The 27,292-nt window shown below is 40.5% G+C and overlaps 1 protein-coding gene across 2 annotated transcripts; it reads left to right on the top strand.

Moving 5' to 3' along the window:
* Positions 1 to 82: 82 nt before the first annotated feature.
* LOC137281759 (BRCA2-interacting transcriptional repressor EMSY-like) lies at positions 83 to 24,027 on the top strand. Of its 2 annotated transcripts, none has more exons than XM_067813358.1 (24): positions 83 to 146; positions 1,022 to 1,203; positions 1,725 to 1,799; positions 2,330 to 2,505; positions 4,207 to 4,335; positions 4,510 to 4,733; positions 5,090 to 5,312; positions 5,701 to 5,922; positions 7,138 to 7,308; positions 7,897 to 8,040; positions 8,758 to 8,882; positions 9,215 to 9,373; positions 9,652 to 9,766; positions 10,888 to 11,044; positions 11,844 to 11,908; positions 14,242 to 14,399; positions 14,960 to 15,395; positions 16,237 to 16,424; positions 17,258 to 17,498; positions 18,788 to 18,956; positions 19,878 to 19,960; positions 20,269 to 20,348; positions 20,882 to 21,046; positions 21,425 to 24,027. In XM_067813358.1, exons 2-24 carry the CDS (start codon positions 1,043 to 1,045, stop codon positions 21,485 to 21,487), a joined length of 3,729 nt encoding a protein of 1,242 aa, XP_067669459.1. In that variant the 5' UTR covers positions 83 to 146; positions 1,022 to 1,042; the 3' UTR covers positions 21,488 to 24,027. The 2 variants fall into 2 exon arrangements, with proteins under 2 accessions (XP_067669459.1, XP_067669460.1); XM_067813359.1 differs by having other exon boundaries at positions 14,242 to 14,396.
* Positions 24,028 to 27,292: the final 3,265 nt, after the last annotated feature.

A 27,292-nucleotide genomic window follows, 5' to 3' on the forward strand; every position in this document is an offset into this window, starting at 1 on the left:
TGCCCATTGCTCTGAAGATGGGAAAACAAACATGTTTTTCATTATGAACACGCATGCGCATTGCATACCCGCCATTACAGTATGGCGGACAAAGAGCGGTGCTTGTCATCGTAACATTTTACTTTTAGGATTTCCATCTTTAGCAGGTGTGATATGGATGCAATAGAAGACTCAGCTATACTGTTGAGTAACATATAAACAATGACATCTATTTCAGTTATATCAGAGCTATCTATCTCCAGATCTTTTGAATTTTGAGCAATATATTTTGAGACCGGTGAGAAAAATTGCAAGAAAGTGTAAGAAAGTTTCTTGTTCACTAATATAAAGGCAAGCTCTAAAGTCATGTTGAATGTTTTTACACATCTGTGCATGGAATATGTTTTCCGATTACTAGTCTAACATATTTTGTGGTTAGGGTGGCTTATGCCCATCTGGTAACGGTGCCTTTTTGGTCGAACGATGTACATCACAGGATGTCTATCATAATTTAGGTCAGGTCGATCAATGTCCTCGAAAAATCCTTGTATTAACTCTTGAACCAAACACACGACCATACTTTGGGAAATGCATATCATTAGTAAGTGACATTATTCTTTAATATTCGACATTGCTTCATTGAGAAATGCTGAGAGCTTTGTTTGCATGTTGTTTTTGTACATGATGGAAATGTTCAGAAACTCATTCCACTTGTTACTTTGTTATTGTTTTACCTGTACATATAAATACACCTCTGTATCCCTTTCTCAATCACCTGATGAAGGAGTAAGCATTAACTCCGAAACGTTGTGCTCTCACATAAAGAAGTTGATATCCATAAAAATCTTCATTTTCATGGATAGTGATTCCATTTGAGCAAAACAAGATCCTGTCATATCAGGATTTGTTGTCCTTTTGTTTAGCATAGTCAGTGATATTAATCACATCAGAGCATGCTCATTCACAAGAAACATTTGGCTAATTTCACGTGTATGATGATTTCAGATACCTTGAAGTTTCACAGCTATTTTCTCTGTTTCAGGTTGGAGTAAATCTAGCTACAATGTGGCCCATGTTGTTAGATCTGTCTAGGGATGAATCCAAGAGGATTCTTCGTAGACTGGAGTTGGAGGCATATTCCTCTCTAATCTCAGCCTTCCGGGCACAGGGTGATCTGAATAAAGAAAAGAAATCTATGTTACAAGAACTTCAGCATATCCTGAGGTAAGTTGCATTTGGGGAGTATTGCACTTTAACAGACACACTTTTTTAGATTAATTAGTGCTCCCTAAAGATTGGAAAGGGTATCAGACCCTAACTCCAAACCCTAACCCTAATGATGGTAAAGGGTGTCTAACCCTAACCCCAAACCCTGATGATTGTAAAAGGGTGCCTAACCCTAGACCCTAGCCCTCATGATTGTAAAGTGTGGTTGATGGCAGGTGCTGCACTCAGTAAACTGTATTGTAGCCTGCTTTTAATTAATTACTGCTCCCTAAAGATTGGAAAGGGTACCAGACCCTAACCCTAATGATGGTAACGGGTGCCTAACCCTAAACCCTAGCCCTAATGATCGTAAAGGGTAGTTGATGGCAGGTGCTGCACTCAGTAAACTGCATTGTAGCCTGCTTTTGTTTTGACAGTATCAAATAAATTGTCATTAACGCTTATCAGCATTAACCATGTTTAAATGCTAATGGGGTATGTCTTGTATTTGAATCAGACAAATTTCATCTCATTTTCAGCATTTCAACTGAGAGGCACAGAGCTGAAGTTCGGCGAGCAGTTAATGATGAGAAACTGGCAACTATTGCAGATAAGTAAGGAATTCATTGTAGCTCTTTCCCACATGCTTTTATATGTTTAAGAAACATACATGAAATAAACTGACTTCATTAGTCTTATCTATTGTGCTGTTCAGAAATACGTTTTTTGTATGAATGCATAAACTCTTCAAATGGGATAAAATATCTAAATGCATGGCTGCTTATGCAACCTTAATACTTCATGGGTTTCATTCACTTTATTCCACCATGGACACATAAGTCCACTTTGTAGGTTTTTTTTAACATCCCATGTGTGGTTCCTGCACAACCTCAGATGAATTAGTCTTCAGGTTATTATGCAGTCAGCAATATTTCTCACTTGCAAGTGCCACATGAATCATGGCTTTCATCTTCACTGTTTTAGCAATTGTTCTTGGACACAGTATTCATTTGATGTCAACAGTTCCATCATCATTAATCTGTTTTGTCCTACAGGACATCATGGTAAACATTGGTATGTGTTGAAATGTCATCAATACAAAGTATGTACATGATGTGATCTTGATTTTATTCTGGATCTATAGCATTGCTGGATCCAACACAACCACTGAGTGGGTGATAGAAGGGCGTCGACTCATCCCTCTCATGCCAAGACTTGTCCCACAAACTGCCTTCACTGTGACAGCCAATCAGGTCGCCAATGCCCAGTCAGAAAAGAATGCTTCTCTTCCATTCCCATCTCAAACTGGATGTAAAGATTGTAAGTTATTGTTGCAACACCGGTTTAGACTGTTTGATAGTTCACAGCTTTAGGTTAAATGTGGTCAGTAAAACTGTAATGAATATTGTTTTATGTCTGTTATCATAATTGCTATAGATTTGTCTAAGATACAGCACCAATCTCCACTGTTTTCCAAAGTTTGAAAAGTGATTAAGTTAAACAACGTCTGATGAAGAGTGCTTCATTCTGCCAGCGTACCCTCAAAGAAATAGAATTTTTGGACGCCGCTTGAAAAGTGTTTGAATGGAAATATAACTGATCTGGATAGGCCAAGTAATTGTTATCAAATGCCAATGCATTGTTATATGGCCACTTAGAACCTTCAAAGGAAGGATTGTCTTGTGTTTATTATGGGTGGTACTAGTGGTTAAAGTGTTCATTTGTCAGGCCGAAGACCTGAGTTTGATATGCCATATGGATACAAAGTTAGCAGCACTGAACTGATGTCTCCTGCAGTGATATTACTGGGATATTGCTAAGAGCAGTGTAAAACCATACTCTCTAACTCACCCTTTGTGCATTGTCTTAAATAATGTAGTTTCATTGTCGCGTGATCGTGAGCAACACTTGAGCAAGTCATGAATATTATTTGAACAACACTGACCCATGATAGAAGCAGGGCAGATAGACAACCTCGTTATTTTGTGTTGTGATAAGATTGTATTGCTAGAACCCAGCGTTTATTACAGAACATAACCTACTTGTGTGCTATTGCACATACAGGATGTAATTGAGGAAGAATGAAAGTGGTCCTTGAAACTGTTTGAGAGGCATTCTAGAAGTTGCTGAGATAAAGATGACAAGAATTTTATGGATGATCAACTTCTTTATTGCAGGGTAGCGACGTTTCGGTATAGATTCTTATACCGTTTTCAAGCGTGTGGGGAATGGCAGGGGGAGTACAATATATATACAGCAGAGATGAGCATGTGATGACAATACAACAATAACAGGATTAACAATAACTATTTGAGGTAACAATACATTAGAGAAGTGTTGAGGTAAGCTGATTAAGGACTGAAGCCAGCGGGCTTCAACTGCATCATTAACACTAATTAATCAACCCACTCTGGCCCCCAGTCTCAATTTATCCACTCAACTCACCCTGGCTTCCACCAATTAATCCACTCATCTCACTCTGGCTTCTGTCAACTCACCCTCTTTTCCCCCCCCCCCCCCCCCCCCCGCTACACTTCTCTAATGTATTGTTACCTCAAATAGTTATTGTTAATCCTGGTATTGTTGTATTGTCATCACATGCTCATCTCTGCTGTATATATATTGTACTCCCCCTGCCATTCCCCACACGCTTGAAAACGGTATAAGAATCTATACCGAAACGTCGCTACCCTGCAATAAAGAAGTTGATCATCCATAAAATTCTTGTCATCTTTATCTCAGCAACTTCTAGAATGCCTCTCAAACAGTTTCAAGGACCACTTTCATTCTTCCTCAATTACATCCTGTATGTCATCCATAAAATTCTTGTCATCTGGTCCTTGAAAACAAATGTCCTTCCTTAAGGTCCTTTTATAGTGCTTGACTTTGGGTCCAAGTAACTGTGTCTATACTGATCTCTCCAGGGAGTTTTCCCCACCTCTCCAACCCCGACCCCCCCAAACCCTCCTTCATTCCCCCTCTGTCCACTCACTCAATTCCAAATAGTGCTCTGTGTTTCAGCTAACGGTAACTTGAACAATAGTGCAACTGCATCAACCAACACCCCTGTCTCCAGCAAGCTGTCTCGACCATCGAGCCCGACATCCAATGTTGTTGTTTTGCCAAGCGGAACGTCTATCCACATCAAAGGTTGGTACAAGTCGTCACCTGTCAACTGAATCAAGTTGATATTTATTAGACATTTCACATTCTTTTGAAATCAGATCCATTGTATGGTTCATGCCATCTTTTTAATTCAGTTGTTACCTTTGCTGTCCAGTCAGATATACGACAGTGCAGTGTATTGTGTTGTTGTTGCTGTAGGTGTTGTCAACTCTGAAGAAGAAGATGAGCTGCAGACGAGGAAGAGACGGCGCAGTCAGTCAAGTGAAGGCATGAGTTCGTCCGTGGCTACACAGACACCTCGACTCACATATACCACCACGGCATCAAACTCTCTGCCAAGCATGTCTCCTGTGAAGATCACTATCAGCAAGAGCCCACAGGGAAGAACAATGGTGTCCACACCAGGATCCCAACCCCCCAAGGTGGGTGTCTGTTAGTGAATGAGTTGGTTTAGGTCACTTTTACTATTTTTGCCTTTAGTATGGTGCTCATATAGAGAAGCAGACTTAGATCTTCAGCATGGCAAGTGGATGCTTTAGTCATAAGAACACACACAGTCACGAGCACAGTCACACACACACACACATAGGGAGAGAGATATGAACTGCATAAGAAAAAACAGCAAGTACTTGAAAACATGCTGAGATGAGTACTGTTCACTGCAATGTTGAAAGGAATACACTCAAATTCAAATGATATGTTTCAAGTGATCTTGGTTTGATGGGTTGATTGCAGTGGTAAACCAGATTCATTCATATTCAAATGACATGTGTTTCAGGTGATCTTGGTTACCAGCTCCGGTCAGTCTGTGGCATCAAGTGTCCTACAGAAGTCCATGTCTGTACCCATCATCAGAGCATCAACATCATCGTCAACTGTTTCTGCATGTCGAGCCTCCATCATCGTCCCTGGTAGCCCACCCATCACCATGAGCTCTGGCTATGGCAGCAACATTGTGACTGTGTCAACTACTTCCATCACAACAGCTTCATCTCACACATGTATGCAGTGTTCAGATATCTGTGTATTGTAATAATGACTTATGTTGTCTTGTAGCCTGACTCATGAAGATCTGGCTTAAAATTGGTCTGTAGCAACCATGCTTGTAAGAGGCAACTAACTGGATCAGTTGGTTGGGCTCTTGACAAGGTTGATATGTGTCTTTGTATCCCAATTGCATAGGTCTGCTGATGCCTTTGATCACTGGAATGTCTGGTCCAGATTTGATTATATACATACTGCTTCCATGTGGCTAGAATATTGCTGAGTGCGTTATATAATCCAGTCCATAGGTTGGTGAAAGCTGAAAGATTTGTCTTGTTATCAGTGTGACCGTCCCATAATGGTGTTTTTATTTGACTAAAGAATTTAACACCACATATATTTCAGCTACAACTCCGACATCTGTGATGGGCAATCCAACTGTGACTGTTCCCAATCCAGCCCTCGCCAAACCTCGACCCAAAATCATCCCACGACCACGATTCCCCAACCCACAGCACAAACCGGGTGTGGTTATTCCCATGGGTCCCCAGCCAGTCCAACCCTCACCCCAGAACTACCAAGTGAAGACAGTCACTAAGCCCACCATACAGATTAAACAAGAAGGAGGTGAGTTATGTTATTGCACTTATATTTGTCGATCCCTAAAACTCAGTTGTAACCTGTTTAAAAGTTTACAGTTTCAAGAGCTTCTGTACTCATGTAATCATATTACACAATCATTTCACTTAACCATGTAGATATTCATAAATGGAGTTTCTAAACCATCTTTGCTGGTTTTAAGAGGAATACAAATGGTTCGAGTGGGAAAATTCGGTGACTTGGTTTCAGTCTTTGCATCCTGAGACCTTTATGGGTTCGATTTTGTCTTTAGCGACCCATACCGCTATCGGGATCAGTTGGTCCGACTTGCTGCCTTGGATAACACATCATCAGATCCCATTTGCATAGATCAATGGTCACCCTGTTGATTAATGCTTTGTCTCTTTCAGACTTGATTATTTGAAGACCAAACATGATCAGGCTCTCTGACATTGTTAATACACATCATTGTATTGTGCATGGATAGATAGATGCTCATGTTCTTGATCACTGGATTGTCAGGTCTAGACTCAATATATACAGACTGCTGCCAAAGAGCTGGAACATTGCTGAGTGCATTGTTAAACAACAAACAAACTTTGCTCTTCGACAAAGTGTATTGTTGCTCACAGTGTTAATCAGGCGTTGGGGTAGCCTAGTGGTAATGCATTTGCTTGTCATGCTGAAGACCTGGGTTTGATTCCCCGCATGGGTACAATGTGTGAAGACCATTTCAGGTGTTCCCCTTTGTGATATTGCTGGAATATTGATGAAAATGAAATTCGCTCACACACTCACACACAATATTAATCAGTGAATTGTCTGAATCAGATTTGATTCATGGAAGGCTGTCATAACACAACTGGATTATTGCTATTGTGTGGTTGACCCATGAAGATTCAGGGTATAATAGATCTACAGCAACCCATGCTTGCCATAAAGGCGATAGTGCTTGTGGTAGGAGGCGACTAACGGAATCGGGTGGTCAGACTTGCTGAATTGGTTAACACATGTCATTGGTTCCCAGTTTTGCAGATCGATGCTCATGCTGTTGATCACTGGATTGTCTGGTCCGGACTTGATTATTTATGGACCGCTGCTATATAGCTGCACTATTGCTGGGTGTGGCGTAAAACTAAACTCAATCACTCTCTCTGCCCTTTCTAAGAACAGATATACAGATCTGTTTGCTGATAACAAGAAATATCCTGAAGTCTCTTCCCTTTCTCCCACTATCTGCAGGTATGAAGATCATCACTCAGAGTCTTCCCCCAGGGACCAGCAAGATCCTTCCTAAACCGGCACAGTTGTCCGGGAGCTCCGGTACACCTGTTGTAGTTGTCAATGCTGGGCCTTCTGGAACAGCAACCACTACTGTCACCATGGTAACAAAACCAGTGACAACTCTGTCAGGTAATTATTACTTGCCTAGGAAGCAATAAGCGAACCTAAGTTGTCACCTGGGCAATATTTCAGCCATATTGGAATAGTGCGAACAACTTCAATGAACATGAAAAAGTTAATATATTGTTCAAGTGATGGGTTAGACAAGTCATGTCTTGGCCCTGGTATTAGAATAATGATAATATATATAGAATTCCTTCAGCTTACTCTCCTTCTGTTGAAATATTGTGAAAAGATGATGTGAAACCCAGCGTACAGTCTGAGACATGTAATAGAATAGGTGAAACTCAGTCGACATTAAGACATAGGCAGTAGATCAGGTGAAACCCAGTCGACATTGAGACAGGCAGTAGATCAGGTGAAACTCAGTTGACATTGAGACATAGGCAGTAGATCAGGTGAAACCCAGTCGACATTGAGACATAGGCAGTAGATCCGGTGAAACCCAGTCGACATTGAGACATAGGCAGAAGATCAGGTGAAACCCAGTCGACATTGAGACCTAGGTTTTAGACAAGGTGAAACCCACTCTACATTGACATAGTTAGTAGATGAGGTGAAGCAATGTTGAGATAAGGCTCTCTGTTTTGTTTGCAGCTAGTCACACTGGAGGCAAGGTGCTGAACATCACTACTCCAGGGGGGCGTGTCATAGCTACCACAACAAAAGCTTCCAATGTTGTCACTGTCAACCCTAAAACTCTGCATCTCACAGCTGTCAAAACAGCCACCGGTACAACAGGTATTTGAAAAATGTTTTATGTACAGAAGTCTTCAAGATACTCCTTTTAGTTTGTATTTATCACACCAAGAAGGGGTGCCTGGGACAGAAATTGAGAGATAAGCATCATGTGTTGACCAATTTCCGTGTGTTATTGAGTATTTGAAGCACAGGAATAAATTTCAAAATAAATATTCCTGGGCTTCAAATACTCAATAACACCCAGAAATTGGCCAACACATGATGTTTGACATTGTAAACAAAAAAGTAAACCAAAGGGTTTTACTGTCTGCACTCCTTTACATCGATTGGGTACAGCGGTGAAGTGTCATCAGCTGGCCGTTTCAGCTGGTTCCCATGGTAACAATTGGAGCTGCTCTTTTGCAACGTCATTCTAACTTTACGTCACAATATGATTTGAATGACATCACCACTGTTGATGACACAACGAAACAATTGTTATTGATATTTCTACGTGTTAATATGCAGCGAATAGTCTTGCAATTTCCAGGAATCAAATCCCATTTGATCATGTTTCTCAACCAGTCAGATTACAGAACTTGACTACACGGTGACTTTTGGTTTACAATGTCTGATAGGCCAGGAGCATTAGACACAAACAATAGGTAACGTTGTTAAAAGCAGGTTGGGAAAAAGAGAACTGAAAAATCCGAGGCTGTGAATGAACTCACTTAGATTCACAGCATGTACCACAGAGTTATTCTTTATTTTTTTCAGTCTCCAAGCCCAATGTCATAGTAGTACAGAAGACTCAGCCTCGGAGATCCCAGACCCCCACCCCCCAGGGAGGAGCAGGCCGCCCCCAAGCTACAGTCATCTCTAGTCCAGCAATGTTTGAAAAGGTGACTGCTTTGTTTGATCGCATTCTAGAAGTTGGTGAGTCAGTGATGAAACATGGCATCGGTTCTCATGCAGCTAATCACTGGATTGTCTGGTCTAGACTTGATTATTTACAGACCTCCACCACATAGCAGGAAATTTGCTGAGTGTGGCATAAAACTAGTGGTTAAAACATTCACTCGCCACAACAAAGACTCAGCTTCAGTTCCCCACATGGGTACAGTGTGTGAAGCCCATTTATGATGTCCTCCACTGTGATGTTGCTGGAATATTGCTAAAAACTGCATAAAAACCTTACTCAGTCTCATGTAACACAAGCTATTTGTGCCCCCAGGAACTTGTGAACTTCATACAGAAGCAGGAATTGGGGAAACAGGTGTCTGTGTCCGTGACGTCGGCATCAGCGTTACACAGCATCGGCCCCGTCCTTGGACGACTACCAGAGAGGAAGGTCATCATCACTACAGCAACTACAGGAGAGGGAGGCAGGCAGGTAAGTGGTGGCAGCTGAGAGTTCATTTCTTAACATTATTAGACGTCATGTCTCGATTTCAAGACCCAAGTTCGATTTCCCACATGCATGGAGCACATTTCTCATGTCTCTCGCTGTACTGTTGCTTTAATATTCGTAACAGCCATGTAAAACCTCACTCACTCACTCACTCACTCACTCACTCACTCACTCACTCACTCACTCACTCACTCACTCACTCACGCAACCAACCAACCAACCAACCAACCACTTTTATTGATGACTTTTTAATCTGGCAGGCTGCTCCAATACTACACAGATCAAAGTCAGACCAGGAAGGAAGGACGTCGTCACTGTTGGCGGAGCTCATCCAGGCTGCTGGCATTGTTCCTGATGGCGGAGCAGGAGAGGCAGGTATGTAAGGTTTAACCACAGTACCGGTAATCAGAATGTACAGCAGAAGTAGTGATGGGTGTGTTCTGGTAGCCTATTGATCTCCATGTGCACACATTGTGTGAAGCGCCTGCCATGTTATTACAGGAATATTTCAATGTGTCAAGATGAAGGGTCAGTGGTGGTAGCCGTGAGGTTAAAGTGTTCTGTTGTCACACCCCATGTGTTTATAATATGTGAAGCCCCTTTCTGCTGTTATTACTTGAATATTGGTGGGATATAGCTGAAAGTGGATAAGGTCATAGATTGCGTGGCTGACCATGTTGTATCCAACCCATTTCATGTTATCTCCCTTATCTGCCTGGTTTGAACAATGCTGTAATGATATATTGAACTGTTGATAGATTGCAAAAGTCAAGTCTCCGATGCTGGTAATTGATGGTTTGACCAAACAACTATCGATCGTATGTGTGACTATCGATAGTTTAGTTATTGACTTCTGTTGATAAATGTACAGTGCAAATACAGGAATTCAAGATTTGTTCACTGTGATTTGGAGTTATCTGCTCCTGTTACCCCTTCAACAGAGGTGAGTTACAAGAGACTGAAACTACTTCAACTTATTGCACTAGCTGGTCGCCACAGACTTCAGCTGTGCAACATTATGTCGCAATTCACAATCGTCATCACAACAGCTGTTTCTCCTCAATAGTCACCCTAAGGTTGTACCTTTACCATCATCATCACTCTGGGTAATCCACTCACTCTAAGACCTGTGAAGGTCTAGGGTAGAAGAGGTCTTCAGCAACCAATGCTTGCCATAAAAAGCAACTATGCTTGTTGTTAGAGGTGACAAATGGGATTGGGTGATCAGGGTTGTTGACTTGATTGACACGTGTCAATGGTTCCCAATTGTACAGATATATGCTCATGCTGTTGATCACTTGATTGTCTGGTCCAACCTCGATTATTTATCTGCCATATAGCTTAAATATTGCTGAGTGCTGCGTAAAACTAAACTCACTCACTCACTTATGCACTCCCCCAACTTTAAGTTGTCAACCCTAGATGTGTCTGCTGATATGGTGTAACACAATCTTCATTTCTGATGGAATTGAATACGATTGATTCGATGTTCCCAGTGGCAACTCCGGCAGCTGTGGGTGGGAATGAGTGGTTCGAGTATGATATCGCTGATGACCAGGTGCAAACCGATGCGACACCAGACACCCAGGCCATCAGTGCACTCATGCAGATGCAGGGAACCACCGAGGGTAAACACAAGGAAGATGAGGAAAGGTAGAGTGACACAAGTGTATTTTTGTATGCTATTGTTAACAGAAGTGTGCTTTTGTATGCCGTTGTGACAGAGGTGTGTTTTGTATGCTATTGTTGACTGAAGTGTTTTTGTAACTGATTCTTGACAGAAGTGTGTTTTTGTATGCTATTGTTAACAGAAGTGTGTTTGTATGCTATTGTTTAGGGAAGTGTTATTTTTGGTCAGCTATTGACAACAGAAGTGGGGGTTTATATGCTATTGTTGACAAAAGTGTGTTTTCATGTGCTATTGTTGACAGAAGTATTTTAGTATGCTATTATGTGCAGAAGTGTGTTTGTGTGATTTTGTTAATAGAAGTGTGTTTTTTTTATGCTTTTGTTCTTTTGAATTATAGTGTGCCAACTTTCTTTTTTAAATCTGTATGGCTCTATGTTTTCTCAATTGAAGATATTAAATTGGAAGTGATCATTACTCTGTAAGTAAACCCGTGAAGATCTGAGATGGAATTGGTCCCCAGTGGCTCATGTTTCATTTATGAAATGATTAATGGGATTGTACAGTCTGACTTGGATGACACGTCACAATTGCCCAGATCAATGTTCATGTTGTTGATCATATATTGTCCAGTTCTGACTCGATTATTTACCGATATATTTTTGCTGGAATATTGCTAAGTGCGGTGTTAAGCAACAAACAAACATTCATTGTTCAGGTAGCTAGAGGCTTGGGACTTTCTGTTTCAAGATTGCACAGTAGACTTGGTGCACTGTGTTGTCATGTGAGTGTAAAGATCTCATGTGGTAAAGTTTCTTCTTCCAGAGCGGCAGCATCAAACTTAGAACAAATCACAGAACAGATGTCAGGGACGCAGTACTACACCATAGGTATGTTTGGACTTCATCAATCATTTTCACATTCCAATGTTAAATCTGACCCGTGAAGGTCCGGGATAGAATAGGCCTTCAGCAATTCATGCTTGGCATAAAAGGTGACTATGCTTGTCATAACAGGCTACTAATGGGATTGGGTGGTCAGCCGTGCAGACTTGTTTGACACATCATCGATTCCCAAATAGCGCAGATCAGTGCTCATGCTGTTGATCACTCAATTGTCAGGTCCAGTCTCGATTATTCACAAACCACTGCCATATAGCTGCTGAGTGCGGCATTAAACTAAACTCACTCGATGTTGAATCCCTATTTAACTGACAACAGTTACCTCCCCTACTTTTGTGAGTAATGTCCTCAATCAAGTGTAGTGCGTTGTATAAAGCTTGTGAACAAGGTGTGTTCAGCTACATGTGAACTTAGTTTCATCGGCATGCACGGCACGTGCACTTGCCTACATATCTTCTCCCTTCCACAAACCAACCACTAACAGGTCATCAGCCTTCTCTGGTGACAGCCTGTTCTGATGGGAAAATCCCCTCCCACATTCAGCAGTGAAGATGGGAGCAGTCAGTGCCAACACTGCCAACTTCAACATATTTGGTAGCTCGTCCTTGTAGTAAGCATGAATTTGCTTCCACAGTTCTGTCATCTGGTCTCTCTTGTATCCACAGTTGACAAGGGTTTCAACAGCTTCCACTCTTTCTGGTTTACTCAGGATCAATGATAGGAGGTGCTCTTGACTCTTGACCCTTGTACACGTGTACTTTTTCCTGTCAAAAGTGGTCAGTCAGACACTCCACTTCGTTATTTCCCCAGTTCTCATGTTCTTGACTTTGACAGGAAGGACAATGGTCTGCACGCTAAAGTGCCAAAAGCAAACATGACATTACTGTCATTAGCAATTAACCTGTCATTCACCTTTTAAATTAATTTCTCGTCAAAAGTCTTTCTCAGATTGTCAATATTTTTCTGCCCATGAGTGATGGTGTAATTGCCTTTAAATGTCAATTTACCATCCACAGTAACAAGGTGCTCATTCAGCTCTTCATGGATATGAAGTCGTACAGAATCGTTTTGCTTTAACATCCTTTTCTGTACTGAATAATGATATCAGACAGTCCAGAGATCTGTAGACTGTTTCCACAGCCTTGTATATGGCCATCGCACCTCATGGATTGACCCGTTCAATCACTCTTGATCAGGCTTTTCACAAATAACTTCAATTTTTAGATATGTTTTGAACTTTGTTAGTATTTATAGAGTACCTAAATTCAAAAGAGTAACAAAGCCTTGCATTCTAATCTAAGTGTACGTGTTGTTGGAAGTAAAGCCCTGCCTTCAGGACCTGTGAAGGTCCAGTGTAGAATAAGCCTTCAGCAACCATGCTTGCCATATAATGCGACTATGCTTGTCATAACGGGATCGGGTGGTCAGACTCGCTGTTGAATGGAGACCAATGAATGTGATTATCAATGTTTCTTCTGATGGTCATGGCAAGTGATTCTAGTAACCGACCAGCTGTATACTCTGTGTGGTATGTTGCATTTTCCTCAACTTTTAACTTGTCTCATTTTGGAACTTCTAAATGAGATGGAAATTTCATCAGTGATTCATATTTGTGCATTACTATATTTTCTGTAGCCACCCAAACAAACTGCTTTCAATGCTCCTGTAATAGCTTGTTCTTTCTCAGTTAGAGCTTTCTTGATGACTCTTTCAAAACTAGATTTCATACATTCATCTTCTACAGCCGCTCAGTGGTCCACACCGGTCGCATGTCGTGAACCAGAACGTGTTGGTTCTAAAATTCTGATTACCACCAGTCATTGAATTATTTTCTCGTGTACCTTACGTAGGGTTTATGTCATCATTTTAGGCTTTTTGTCATAATCTAACCATGACTATTCTAAAACTGTCTCACACTACTGTTACTAGATTCTCGCACTGTCGTTGCCGTACTAACAGCAGACACGGTGTCATTCTCACTGCCCTTATCACTGTCATTCCCTTCCATCTTCCAAAGTTTCATGAAGAATTTTAATAATGAACAAGTCCCACCTTTTTTATTATCATCGTTTATGGCAGTGTTTGGTTTGTTTCAGCCATGCTTAATTACTGATCCTGCATGATGGCAAACATGTGCAGGAAATGTTACTAACGATGGTTGACACAAATCAGCTAACCAAAGAAATTTACTGTTTCATCGAGGTTTCTCATTCGGAAAACATTCAGCTTATTTCATTTACGAAAATAACTGAGTTGTTGCGAATGGTAAATACATAAACTTCTGTATCATCCCTAATTTCTAACCATTTTTGATATTACAGAACAAGCAATGTCGTTACTAAACCAAGTGGACAAAGACGGCAATACAACAACTACAGCAACAACAACGACATCAGAGGATGGCAGCACAACATATGTGTCTGTTCCTGTGTCGCCCCCGTCTGAGGTGTCTAGACAGCCTTCAGGACAACCTCAGGTAGTGGTACAAAGGACAGATACAAACTTCCCTTCATTGTAGTCTCAGGTGGGAAAGTAACCAAGTCGTTGAAGTGTTCGATTATAATGCTGCAGGCCCACCTTGATTCCCTGTTTGGTACAGTTTGTGAATTTCTAATGTTGTTTGCAATGATACTGTCAGAATATTGCTGAATTTGGTGTGATACCTCTCACACACGCAGTCCTAAATTTGTCATCCTCATTACATGATTTGGAGTAGTAGACAGAATTCAGCATTAAGATTTAAACGTATTTAGGGGCAAGAGCAGGGGATGTCAAAACTTAAGGAATTTAGTGGATGTTTTTATCCTATATTGAATTTTTGAACTGGTTTATGAGTAAGTTCTTGCGTGAAGGGTTAATATAGAAGTGCTTCTAAATAGCCATGGAGACTTAAACTCCATCTCTTTTCCTGAATCATTGCTCTGCTTTATATCAGTCACTGGATTGTCTGGTCCAGACTGGATAATTTACAGGCTACCTTCTAACAGCTGGACAATTGCAGCATTAAACAACAAACAAGTGACACACTTTTTTTTCCAGATTCACATAGTGAAGCCTTCCAGTGGGTCTTCGACCGCAAAAATAACCAAAATTACAAGTGATCAAATTCCCCCGACGATAGTCCGTCATACTCTCTCATCCTCCTCCGGGACAAGTGGCAATAGTGAGGTGATCCAGGGCGAGCTGGACCCTGAGACGGGTCTGTTCTACAAGGACAAGAACAAGATTGTGACTGTTGTGACCCAGCCCTCCAAAACTCTGACTGTGGATAGTGTTGGGAGTGTGCCCCAAGACACGGAGGTGTCACAAAACTATGACTTGTTGAGCAGTTCTCTTACTCAGGCTCACATTGACTTAGGTGATATACATTTCATTAATGATGGTGCTGTTGCTGTACAACCGGTGGACAAGGTCATAGAGGGAGACAACTCTGGACTGCCTACTGGAGAGAGTGTAGTGCATATAGAAGGAGCGGGTGAGTAGCACTTTGAGAATGGTCTTAAAAGTGTTCCAAGAATAACTGAAAATTATGTTGGGAATTCCATACAGATCAGGAGACAGTAAGTCATACCACCTCAGACCACTAACGGGATTGGGTGGTCAGGAGACCACTAACGGAATCGGATGGTCAGACTCACCGACTTATTTGATAAATCATTGTATCCCATTTTTGTGTATTGATGTTCATGCTGTTGATTATTTACAGAACACATCTATACAGCTGGAATATTTGCTGAGTGTGGTGTGAAACTAAACTCACTCACTAACTCCATCTGATTCTCATTAGGCACACCAAGGACCAATGATTGTGGGTCCAAATCTCAGTTCATCCCTGTTATGCACCAAAGTGAAAAAGAGCTGAGTAAACATGTTAATTACCAACTCGACAGGCACTCTTGTGAATGTGCTAGATTTGCTCAGTTTCAAATCTCAGTTCATTCCTAGTATTATGTTTGGAAGTTTGTCAGTTCCAAAATGATGTAGAAGCTCAGGCTTTCATAGTTATAAGGCTTATGAGGCGACATAAGGCAAAACATAATTGGTTGAGTCTGTGCTAATTATACAGTGGGAAATGTTAGTAGTCATCACCAAGTTGACAATGGATTTCATCGCTGAAAAGGTCGAGTGAGAGTTAAATGAACTATGATGGTTTTATTCTTATGAGGAATTGAAATTGAAAATGATCGAGTAGAGGGCGCAGTATCAATAATCGAATCAAATCGAGGTCTGGGTGAATCATTGCAGCCCTACAGTTCACTCACTTATGCTATATTCCTTTGGTCTTGATAAACAAGGGTCAGGTGTTATGTGTTCAGGAGGAGAAGAGGGAAGGACGATACTCACCATCCCTGGATCCACTGGCGGAGATGACCTCTCACAGGTTACTGTCCCGATTACTATCTCGTCAAGCTCAGCCAAGGTCAAGGTTGGATCATCATCTATTCCATTACAAGATGTCGGGAAGGCTGCCACTGCTATGAACATTGTCACACAGCAAACACAGGTATAGTGTTATTATATTGATGTTGTGTAAAGCAATTTGTGTACTAAAATACCTAAATAAATACTAACCTTGCGCCTTACTAAACATGAAATCTTCTAGTAATCAACTAAACATGAGATCTTCTTGTAATCAGCTAAACAAGATACTCTTGTAATCAACTATACATGAGATCTTGTAATCAACTAAACATGAGATCTTTTGTAATCAACTTAACATGAGATCTTCATGTAATCAGCTAAACAACATCTTCTTGTAATTAACTAATCATGAGATCTTCTTGTAATCAACTAAACATGAGATCTTCTTTTAATCAACTAAACATGAGATTCTTGAGGCATTTAGGAGTTAATGTATTCATAGTACAAGTATGTGAAGGTGAAGAAGAGCAAGAAGTAGCCCCAAAACGTTGTGTTATACAATAAAGAAGAAGTTGCCATCGTTCTACTTGTCTTATCGGAGATTTTCCTGTAATTAATTAAACATAAGATCGTGTAATCAAATGAATGTGAAATTCCCTTGTAATCAACTAAACATGAAGTTCCCTTGTAACCAGATATAGAATGAGTACTAGATACACCACTGTAAATATTGTACATGTGTTAGGCTATGGCGGTGTTCTCTTGTCACATGGTACACAGAATATGTTGTCATGACTACCAGTTGTCAGACTTGTTGTCGAGGCATCTAAAACTGAGTGGATTGGATGGCTGGTTTCTGTGGCGACAGGGTGGTTTCAAATCGTAGATGAGACCTACATCCTGTGGCCAGCGGACTAGCATGATTTTATGAGACTGATGTTTCCCAGTATGTTTGGAACTATTTCTCTGTTTCAGTCATCACATGGGTTGAGTCTTCTGGACAAGGTTGGAGGCGAGGAAGTTATTGCCAGCAGTTCAAATGTCAGTGTCGCAGTGGAGCCATCGCCAAGCACACTGGATGAGCTGACGTCACAGCGTCTGGAGGAGAAGGAACTGGCATCATCATCCCAGGGGTCAGAGGAGAGGGTGGAGCTTCTGTTTGACAGCGTGGGAGTCATAGAGGAAGAGATACCCACCTTAGCCAGCCCCCCAACAGGTAGGATACTTGTCAGCTGCACTTCCTGGGGTCAAGTAGTGTAAGCCAGAAATATCCTGTGCCTTGAAAATATTGTGTCAACGTACCCCGAGCCTGTTCTGCGATGTATTACTTTTGCAAGAGTAGTAGGCTTTGTGAAAAACAGTGTAGTTAACGGCATTACTTCGTATTTCATAATGTAACATCATTGTTTTGATATATAAAAAATAAAAGTTGTCAAATGTATATTACAACTTCCTATTTCCATACTTTTCTTACTTTTTTTGTGTGATCATTTAATGTAAATTCAAGTGACATCTCAAGTTTCCTCGCCTCAAACACTCAGACAGGATTTTTAATGCTAAAACGTATACAAAAAGCATTTTTGTCAGGTCAGAATCTAGCATGATACATCCACTTACGTCCATAATATTATACAGCTGGTAAGTTTTTAAGGAAAACCTTCGAAATAGCATGATTTTGCCCAAAACTTTTGCTGAATCTAATTTTTTTGCTTACGAGGACAGTATACATTGCTGTAATATGATTGGCTGTCTAAGGACACATGCGTGATTCTGACCAATCATGGTCCTCACTGTAGACTGAGGCAGAAAAGCGTCATTAGAAACCAATCTTTATCCAATAAAATCGCTTCTTACAACTGCGGAAATTCACTTGACAAGGGGACAGTGATGTTGAAGTTCAGAGCTTTTGAACGAGACCTGCCATTAACGATGCCTTGCATGTTATTGTCATGAAGCTTCATGTCATGAAACCAGAGGTATTTTCCCTGTTGTATCTCGTTACAGAGCGGAAAGCCACTGATAGGGAAATAGATGACCATACATATCATTTGAGGAATCATTTTATGATAAGTAAATGCATCTGGTTGACTAGCATTGAAAGAGTCAGTATTACTGTGCCAAGTATTTTTGGTGTGGGGTAGAGAAACGCAAAATTTGCAAAATATAAACTGACAAAGAATATTTCTGATTTGCAGTAGTATCCTGTAGTTGTTCCATTACGTGTTCCTGTTCATAAATTGAATGTATTATTCCTGCTCAGTTTGTGTGTTGCTCTTCAAGCATCACAGCCATGCTTGGTATAGTCAAACAAATCTATCAAGGACATGCGATTGCAGCCTAACCACAGTCAGTAGCCAGCCAACCAGCCACACCAGCCTCCCTCCGAGGTTTCAACCTAACAGAATTTGATTGAACTTAATAGATAGCCACATTAGCCTCAAATACAGGATTTTGATTGGACTAGAGGCTAGTGTCATAGACTACTACATGTCCTTGTTGTTGCAGGAAGTGGGTCTGACAGCCAGGGAGAGTATGCTGTGTACCCAGATACAGGGACTGCCAACTCCGACCCTAACAGTCTGTTCCGCAGCAAGAGGAAGCGGAAACCCCCTGCTGCTGCTGATGAGAGCACCCCTTCGTCTCCCAGCAACAGCTGGGTCAGGATGGCTCTAGGGTAGGTAGACTGTGTAGACAGGGTGGTTGTTTAGTAGGTGAACTGTGTGGAGAAGGTGGTACTTGGGTAAGTATACTGTGCAAGTAGGTGTTGGTTTGTGTACTGTATAGAGAGGGTGTGGTTTGGGTATGTGTACTATATAGAGAGGATGTGCAATAGGTAGGTGTACTGTTTAGGGAGGGCGTGTTTTGGGTAGGTGTACTATATAGACAGGTTGTGCTTTGGGTAGGTGTACTGTATACAGAGGGTGTGCCTTGGATAGGTGTACTGTATACAGAGGGTGTGCCTTGGGTAGGTGTACTGTATACAGAGGGTGTGCCTTGGGTAGGTGTACTGTATACAGAGGGTGTGCCTTGGGTAGTACTGTATACAGAGGGTGTGCCTTGGGTAGGTGTACTGTATACAGAGGGTGTGCCTTGGGTAGGTGTACTGTATACAGAGGGTGTGCCTTGGGTAGGTGTACTGTATACAGAGGGTGTGCCATGGGTAGGTACTCTGTATAGAGAGGGTGTGCCTTGGGTAGGTGTACTGTATACAGATTGTGTGCCATGGGTAGGTACTCTGTATAGAGAGGGTGTGCCTTGGGTAGGTGTACTGTATAGAGAGGGTGTGCCTTGGGTAGGTGTACTGTATAGAGAGGGTGTGCCTTTGGTAGGTGCACTGTATACAGAGGATGTGCATTGGCTAGGTGCACTGTATAGAGAGGGTGTGCCTTGGGTAGGTGTACTGTATACAGAGGATATGCCTTGGGTAGGAGTAAGTAGTAGGTAGTGGTAGTATTAAGACCATCACCGACATTATCAATCACTTTGACTTCAGCTGATATGATTGGAATGAAACTTTCTGTTGACTCATATGTAAACACACATTTCATAATTCAACAATGGCATGCTATGTTGCAACAGTATTTGTTGTTTACAGGCTGCTTCAGAGAGTGTCTCGCTATCGTGGTGTCAACAGAGAGAAGGGAGAGCTCAATGCTTCAGCATGGTTTACACAACCAGGTAAGTGGTGACAAGTCTCAATACAAGTCTGTCTAACCTGATTAGTTGCAACTAATTCACCTGCACATATGCTCCACTGACAATGCTATTCTTCATGAAATACAAAGTTTAGACTATCAATAATTCTTTTGTCTCCTTTACCTCTATTATATCATAACCTTAGATTCCTTTTTAGGCTGTAATCACATGATAAAATTGTGTATAGTCTCCACAGACTCCCTCTTCATTTGCTATTTATCTAATTAGTTGTCAGATAAACTCTATTCTGAGGCTATAAATATCCTTCTAATGTCTTTCCTTCTTTACAGTTGACCCTGCTGATGCTCCTGATTATTATTCTATTGTAAAGAAACCAATGGATTTCGGAACTATACGAAAAAAGCTTGAGGTGAGTAGAGACAGGATGCAATAGGTCCCCATTTCCCTCACTTGTATTCTGACCCAGTGAAGACAAGATGTAATAGGTCCCCAGTTCCCTCACTTGTATTCTGGCCCAGTGAAGACAAGGAGCAATATGGCCCCAAGTTCCCACACTCCTATACTGGCCCAGTGAAGTCAAGGTGCAATAAGCCTCCAGTTCCCTCACTTGTATTCTGGCCCAGTGATGACAAGGCACAATAGGCTCCCAGTTCCCACACTCCTATACTGGACCAGGGAAGTCAAGGTGCAATAGGTCCCCAGTTCCCTCACTTGTATTCTGGCCCAGTGAAGTCAAGGTGCAATAAGCCTCCAGTTCCCTCACTTGTATTGTGGCCCAGTGAAGTCAAGGTGCAATAGGTACCCAGTTCCCACACTCCTATTCTGGCCCGTTGAAGACTCGACTTTCTGTCGTCTGTCACTCCCTCTGTATCAAACTTCAACTCTTCTTCCATCAATCCGTAATCTTCCATCACTCACTCTCCCACGTTTTACTGCTGACAGTCTGGAGGATACAAGGACCATGAGGAGTTCCACCAGGACATGACCCTTGTGAAGGAGAACTGTGCAGTGTACAACCCCCCTACCAGTCGTGTGTTCCGAGACTGTACCGAGGTTTTCACCTTCTACATGCAGGAGAGTGAGAAACTGGCTGACAAATGGCATAAAGTAGGTCCTTCATTACGATAACATGAGAATTTATTGTTACACAACACACTTTATAGATATATTTCAAAATTTGTTGTTTGATTACAAAATGTTTTGTTCAATAATCATTTTTGATTATTTGATGTCCCCAGCCATGAAATTGTTGGAATATTGCTATGAGCGGCATAAACCTAAACTCATACACTCATTGATTATTTGCTATTTTTGTCCATTTTTTTTTTTGATATTGTGATATTTTGTGTAGTAAAATATTCCATTATGTGTCAACATGGTATTTTGTTTTATTAAACAGAATTTTTCATTGTGTTATGTACGTTTTGAAGAAGTAACTATTTTTTTTTATGACTTCCTTGTTTAATGAAGAATTTTTTCTTCCAGGGACAGGTCAGCTCTCCACCATTGAAGAAGATTAGAATAGACAAAAGTCCTGGGAAATCTTAGCAGAACCTACACGTTAATTGTTAAGTTTGGTTGTTATCTATTTACTCTGTTACCGTGGTTACTTTTTTATTTAGATTGTTGAACTGGGAGCCCTAGTTGAAGCTCTTTGATGCTGGAGGAAGATTGTGTTAAGCATGTTTTACTGAGTCCAGGGCTCAAAAGTACTTATAGACTGCCAATGGCACAGTTAGGAGTATTATGTAAACTGAGGGTAACACAGTGCCTGAATAGACAGTCTAAGTAAACTTATTCTCTGTACTTTTCATTACACTCCACTACTGAGTCTAACAAAACCTTATGGGAGGTCGCGTCAGGTAACCTTTGAGACTGACCAATCAGAACACAGCTTACCAAATCACGAAAGTGGACACTTGCACATATCTTTTGAACTTTTTATCTCGATGATTCCGAACGTTATTTAGCGTACGCTTGTTTCCGGGTGGTGCACACGGCGTAAACCATGACAATGGTGAGTAAACAGTTGCTGAAAATAGTGTTTTTGGCAATATTCAAGGATGTCATCTTGCGGAAATATTAGCTAATGGTAACCATGTCAACAGAAACTCTAAAGCGTATATACTGCAGGTCAAATGAGTGTGTTATATGCAGATTTTTGTTTGTGGGGAGATCTGTGTCAGTGACCTGAATATTTTGAAAGTCCCTCTGATCATTAAATAGTAGCTGTTGTCTGATTGGTTAAATCTATCTAACCATCTCGCGTTTGATTGGACGGTCATTGGTCGCACAAAGGTTACCTGACACGACCTTCACCTAGGTTTTGTTAGACTCAGTGGTGGAGTGTAACGAAATACACTGAGACGAAGTTTACCTAGACTGCCTGAATAGACAGCTCAAAAGTACTTACAGAGTGCCAGTGGCACAGTTGGGAGTATTTTGTCATGGGTTAACTGAGGTCACAGTGCCTGAATGGACAGCTAGGAATCATTGTCTTTTATTGAGAGTATCTTGTGACAAGTTTGTCCTGTGAGGCTTTTGTTGAATTATTTCCCTGCGAATAAAGTGGACAATTTGGAAATAAATAGAAATACTGAGGGGATTCAGAAATTTAGTGGAATAACATCAGTTTCCGTTAAAAAGTAGGAAATTTCTAAATTTAGCCTGTATGGTGAGGTAGGGTAGCTGGGTGGCTAAAGCATTGTTTGTCATGCCCATTTCTGGTGTCCTCTGCTGTGATATTGCTGGAATATTACTGAATGTAGAACTGAACTCACCAGCTGTATGTAGCTTGTGTTCATCCTCAATATCCCCAAACTTAGACTCTCCAGGAATTTTTTTCCTGTGGTTCTCAAATTATCTGCCTTTGATTATCATTTATTTGCTGTGTTACTCATAAGGATGAACCAATCAGATTACAGGTTACAAATAACCCTCTGTGTTGGGGAAGTGATATGAACAATGCGATGGCCAGTCCCGCTTATTATTTTGAAGTTACAACCATTGTAAAACTGAACCAGTGAAAGCCCTGTACAATAATTTTGATGGGGAGAATGTCTTCACGTCATGGGGTGGTAATTTCAGATCAGTGGAACCATGGGAATAGATCTGTGGCCCAGAAATGTGATTCCTAGAGATTCATAAAGGAGGGTTAATGTGAAAAAGACATCCAAGTTTCACGATAAATTTGAAAGTATTCCACCAGACACACCTCTTCACAATCCCATTCCTGGTATTGACTCTGGTACATGCTGTTGATGCAACTTGGCTTGAGTCCACAGCCCTGTTTCACAAAGTGATTGTAATGCTACAGCTGTTTCTAAGTCTATGTTACAATACAGTAGATACGACAGTCATAGGGCTGTGATCGCTTTGTGAAATGGTTTATCAGTGTGTTGCTGAATCTTGATTCACTAACCAGCCAAAAATTTTTCCTGATTTGAGTCAAAATGACAATGATGAGGTTTCAGTGTTTCAATTACAGTTAGTGTTTAATGTGATTCCAGGATTGTTTCTGGTGGTTAACAAATTATCTGCCCAAGAAATTTGTGAAGAAGTGTGTGGCAAAACCGCTGTTCTTTCATAGAAACCTCACTACAGCACCAAACCAATCATGTGTTCAAAAACAATGACAACTGAAGTGGAAGTTAACAGACTAGGCAATTCTCAAGAAGTCTTTTTCTGTTGACACATATCTGATTTGGGGATGGTGGGTTAGCTTCGTGGTTAAGGCATTCACTTGTCACTCTGAAGACCCAGGTTCAATTCCCCACATGCATACAGTGTGTGAAGCTCGGTTTTGGTGTCACTGGCTGTGATATCGCTGGAATATTGTGTAAAACTAAACTCCCTCAAACTTACATTTCTGAATTCTTTAGTTGAAGACTACAGATATCTACTTGAATTTGTTTAATTCACTCCTGCCTTTAAATGAGTAATGTGCTAAGGGTACTTGAGCACATATGCCTGTTTTAGCCCAGTACTCTGAACTTACTTGATATGTGTTGTCAGTGTGCAGTTCTTGTTTTCAAGCAAACATTTGGAAGACAATTATTGGAAAACAGTACGAATCTATATCATTCATCATATATGACTCGACAATGTTCATCGCATTGCAGTATATGTCATATGACAGTCAGTGTTGGAGAAGTACTGTATTTCAGGTTTTCTATTGTCTCTGAAAGGAGAGATGGTGGTGTACATCATTCACTCCCCTTGTCGAAGACCTGTGTTTGATTTACCCAATAGGTACACCACATGCTGTTCACCACTGTGATATTGCTTGCATATTGCTACAAGCAGCATAAAACTTTACTCACTCAATAGAGAGTAATACACTTTGAATGTCCAATGTCTGCCACGTTGCTGTCTTAAATTTAGGGGGTTTGTGATGGTTTAGTGTAGTGGTGAAAGTGTTCACTGGTCACTCAAAGACCCAGGTTCGATTCCCCGAATGGGTAGTGTGTTAATCCAAATAGTAATCAGGCAAACTGATCAGCTGGTCCAGATCCTCAACTCAACTTACATCACCATGGAAATGGTTTCTGTGTGTCCAAGTTTTCATGCAGCCTCATGTTAGAATCCCATGACTATCAAATTGGCACAGAACAACACTTGAGAATCTTTCATGGATACTGTAACATTTAACATTTAAATTATTAGTGATATAAGCTCTGTTAATGGTTTCCCTATACGAGTACAGTATATGAAGTCCGTTTCTGGTGATGTTTCAATGTATAAGGGACTTCAAGGATATTGTTATAGATTTAATTCCACAGAACCGTTCGTATCCTTCTATTATTGCTTTAAAACCATGGGTGGTTCAGCTGCTGATGCTAGTAATGAAAATAGTAGTAGTAACTTAGCATTTTTGTTGTGCCTTGATAAAGGAATTTGAAAAAAATTTTGGAATTTGTTTTCAGTTGTTCAGTTAATGTTTGTGGTTGTCAGTGTTCAAATGCAAAGCGGTTAAAGTGTTCGCCTGTTATGTGGAAAGCCAGGGTTCAAATATCCTCATGATTACAGTGTGTGAAGCTCATTCCTGGTGTACCCCACCATGATATTGCTGGAATATTGCTAAAAGTGGCATAAAACTAAACTCACTCAAATACACGTTCTTTTGCATGAAATTTTATGAGTGGATATTATATTTGATAGGCTCTGGGAGAATTTTTAAGCTGCAGTGTCATTATCCATTTTACCATTACAGCCTCTCACTATAAGACTTGCCAGTGTATATTAAGAATGAAGACAGGTGATTTACTGAATAATTGATGGTAGTTCTGTGGATGAGGGCCATGTCTCACAAAGAGTAAAGTGTCCTAATATGCTTGGTATTCTTAAGTGGCCCTTACATGGCTAACTAAAGTTTGACAACATGTTCAAGTCTGAGAGTGTGAACATTCCAACAACTCACACCCAACACCATTTTTTCAAAGTTGTTAAAATGTTGTCGAAAAATATGATCTGTCTCTATTCTCACCAACTTTTCCATCAAACACTCGGTGTTGTCAAACTTGTGTTGTTCATAAAAGGAACAGTCAACAAAATTGTCACGTGACTGCACAGATGGAGACATGGCTCTCAATTGACATGGAGGTTTGACAACGTGTTTCGCGTGTGAAAATGCGAGTTTGCAACATTTTAATTTCAGTAAAATCTTGTCACACTTTAGTTGACAATTTGAGTTAAAATTGTCCCATGGCTGTATGACGTGGTGCTGATTCAGCTGTTCTTGGTTTGCGATGGGTCGGCTCTGAAGACATCCTTTGCTATATCGTTTGCTTGGAGTTATGTGAATCTCGTTCATGGACTGTATCTAATGGACTGAACAGCTCAACATTGTTAGTTCAAATATTATCATTGAGTGACAAAGTGTCCACAGTACTCAAGTCATGCTAGTATGTACCTTTAATTTGTATCCTTTACATGCTATGATATCCATTATTCAACACTCTCAAATCACCAGAAATTTCAAACCAATATTATCAACATTTTAACTGCAGTGTGTCTGAAGTACTGCTGAAGCGTCGATGTTTTAACATGCTGATTTATTTAAGTTAAAAGAAATTGTGATCGGAGGCTCTTTGCCTACTGGAGAAGTACTTTTAAATTATTCATGACATTGGTGTACAAAAGTTGTTTAATGGTAGGATTTTATGTGTATCCTTACTCTTTCTGGGATGTTTTCACAATACTTGTTTTCTATCACCACTTATTTCACCAATTCTGTTGGAGTCCTTACAATCCCAGCAACCCGTCATTATAATGAACTTTATCTGTTTACTGTATCCTGTTTCATAGCACACAGCTGGCAAGGCTCTTCGCCTAAACAGGGTGGTAGGGTAGCCTAGTGGTTAAAGTTACTTGTAATCTGTAGAGCCTGGGTTTGATTTCCTGATGAACAGTCAGGTAATCAGTAAGCGTATGTAGTGAAATTTCAATTTCACATGTACAACTCGCACATCTGGCTGATTGCTTGTTAAACAATGATCATTTGTTAAACAACTTTTTGTTCAGGTTTCCAAAATTATCAGACAAATCATCAGAGTTGGGCTATCGATTTCATGTGTCTGTACAAAATTTGGTGTTGCAATTATTAGCCTTTGTCAGTGAGCAGTTCATCAGTCTCAAATGAAATCAAACAGACTGTAAAAGTTCAAAGCCCATTTCTTGTGTTCAAGCCATGATATTGCTGTAAGTAGCTTAAAACCTGATCTTGAGTAAAAACACTTTCTTTCCCAGCGACAGTCGTCTGTCAGTCAGCATGGTAAGTGTGTTCAGTTCAAAACTAAAAACCGAAACAGCATTGAGAGTTTCCCTGTCTAAACTCAATGCAGAAATTGACTCAACATTTAGCACCTTAACCACTTCTGTCTCACAGTCTTTTTGATAGGTTATGTTTAAAAGGGCTCTTTGAGAATGAACACTAGTTTCAGTGTTATTTTATCACTTCACGATCAGCAGCAGACATTGTTCGAAACCATGTTTGTCTCAGACATTGTTGAAAGATATCAGCAGTTTGGATAAACACACAGAATATTTCTGAAAGCAGCTTTATGTGTTCTTGTCAGTATCATGCTGAATACTTAAGTATAGTTTCCAAGACATGACAAAGATATCTATGATATGCAAAAATTGAGTCAATAAAATATTTTTGTAATGTTTGTGATATGTCGCCTAATAGGCGGAGAAACTCGGTCACATGACATTCAGTATTTAATGGAGACTCGAAAGATACCACTTTCTACATGACTAATATTATTTCATTGTTAATATGTACATATTTCATTGTAGTAATGTACATAATGTTTATAATTTTATGTAATAAAATGTGAACAAATTAACCAG

Source organism: Haliotis asinina, chromosome 4, assembly GCF_037392515.1.
Source record: "Haliotis asinina isolate JCU_RB_2024 chromosome 4, JCU_Hal_asi_v2, whole genome shotgun sequence".
NCBI classification, from domain to species: domain Eukaryota; kingdom Metazoa; phylum Mollusca; class Gastropoda; order Lepetellida; family Haliotidae; genus Haliotis; species Haliotis asinina.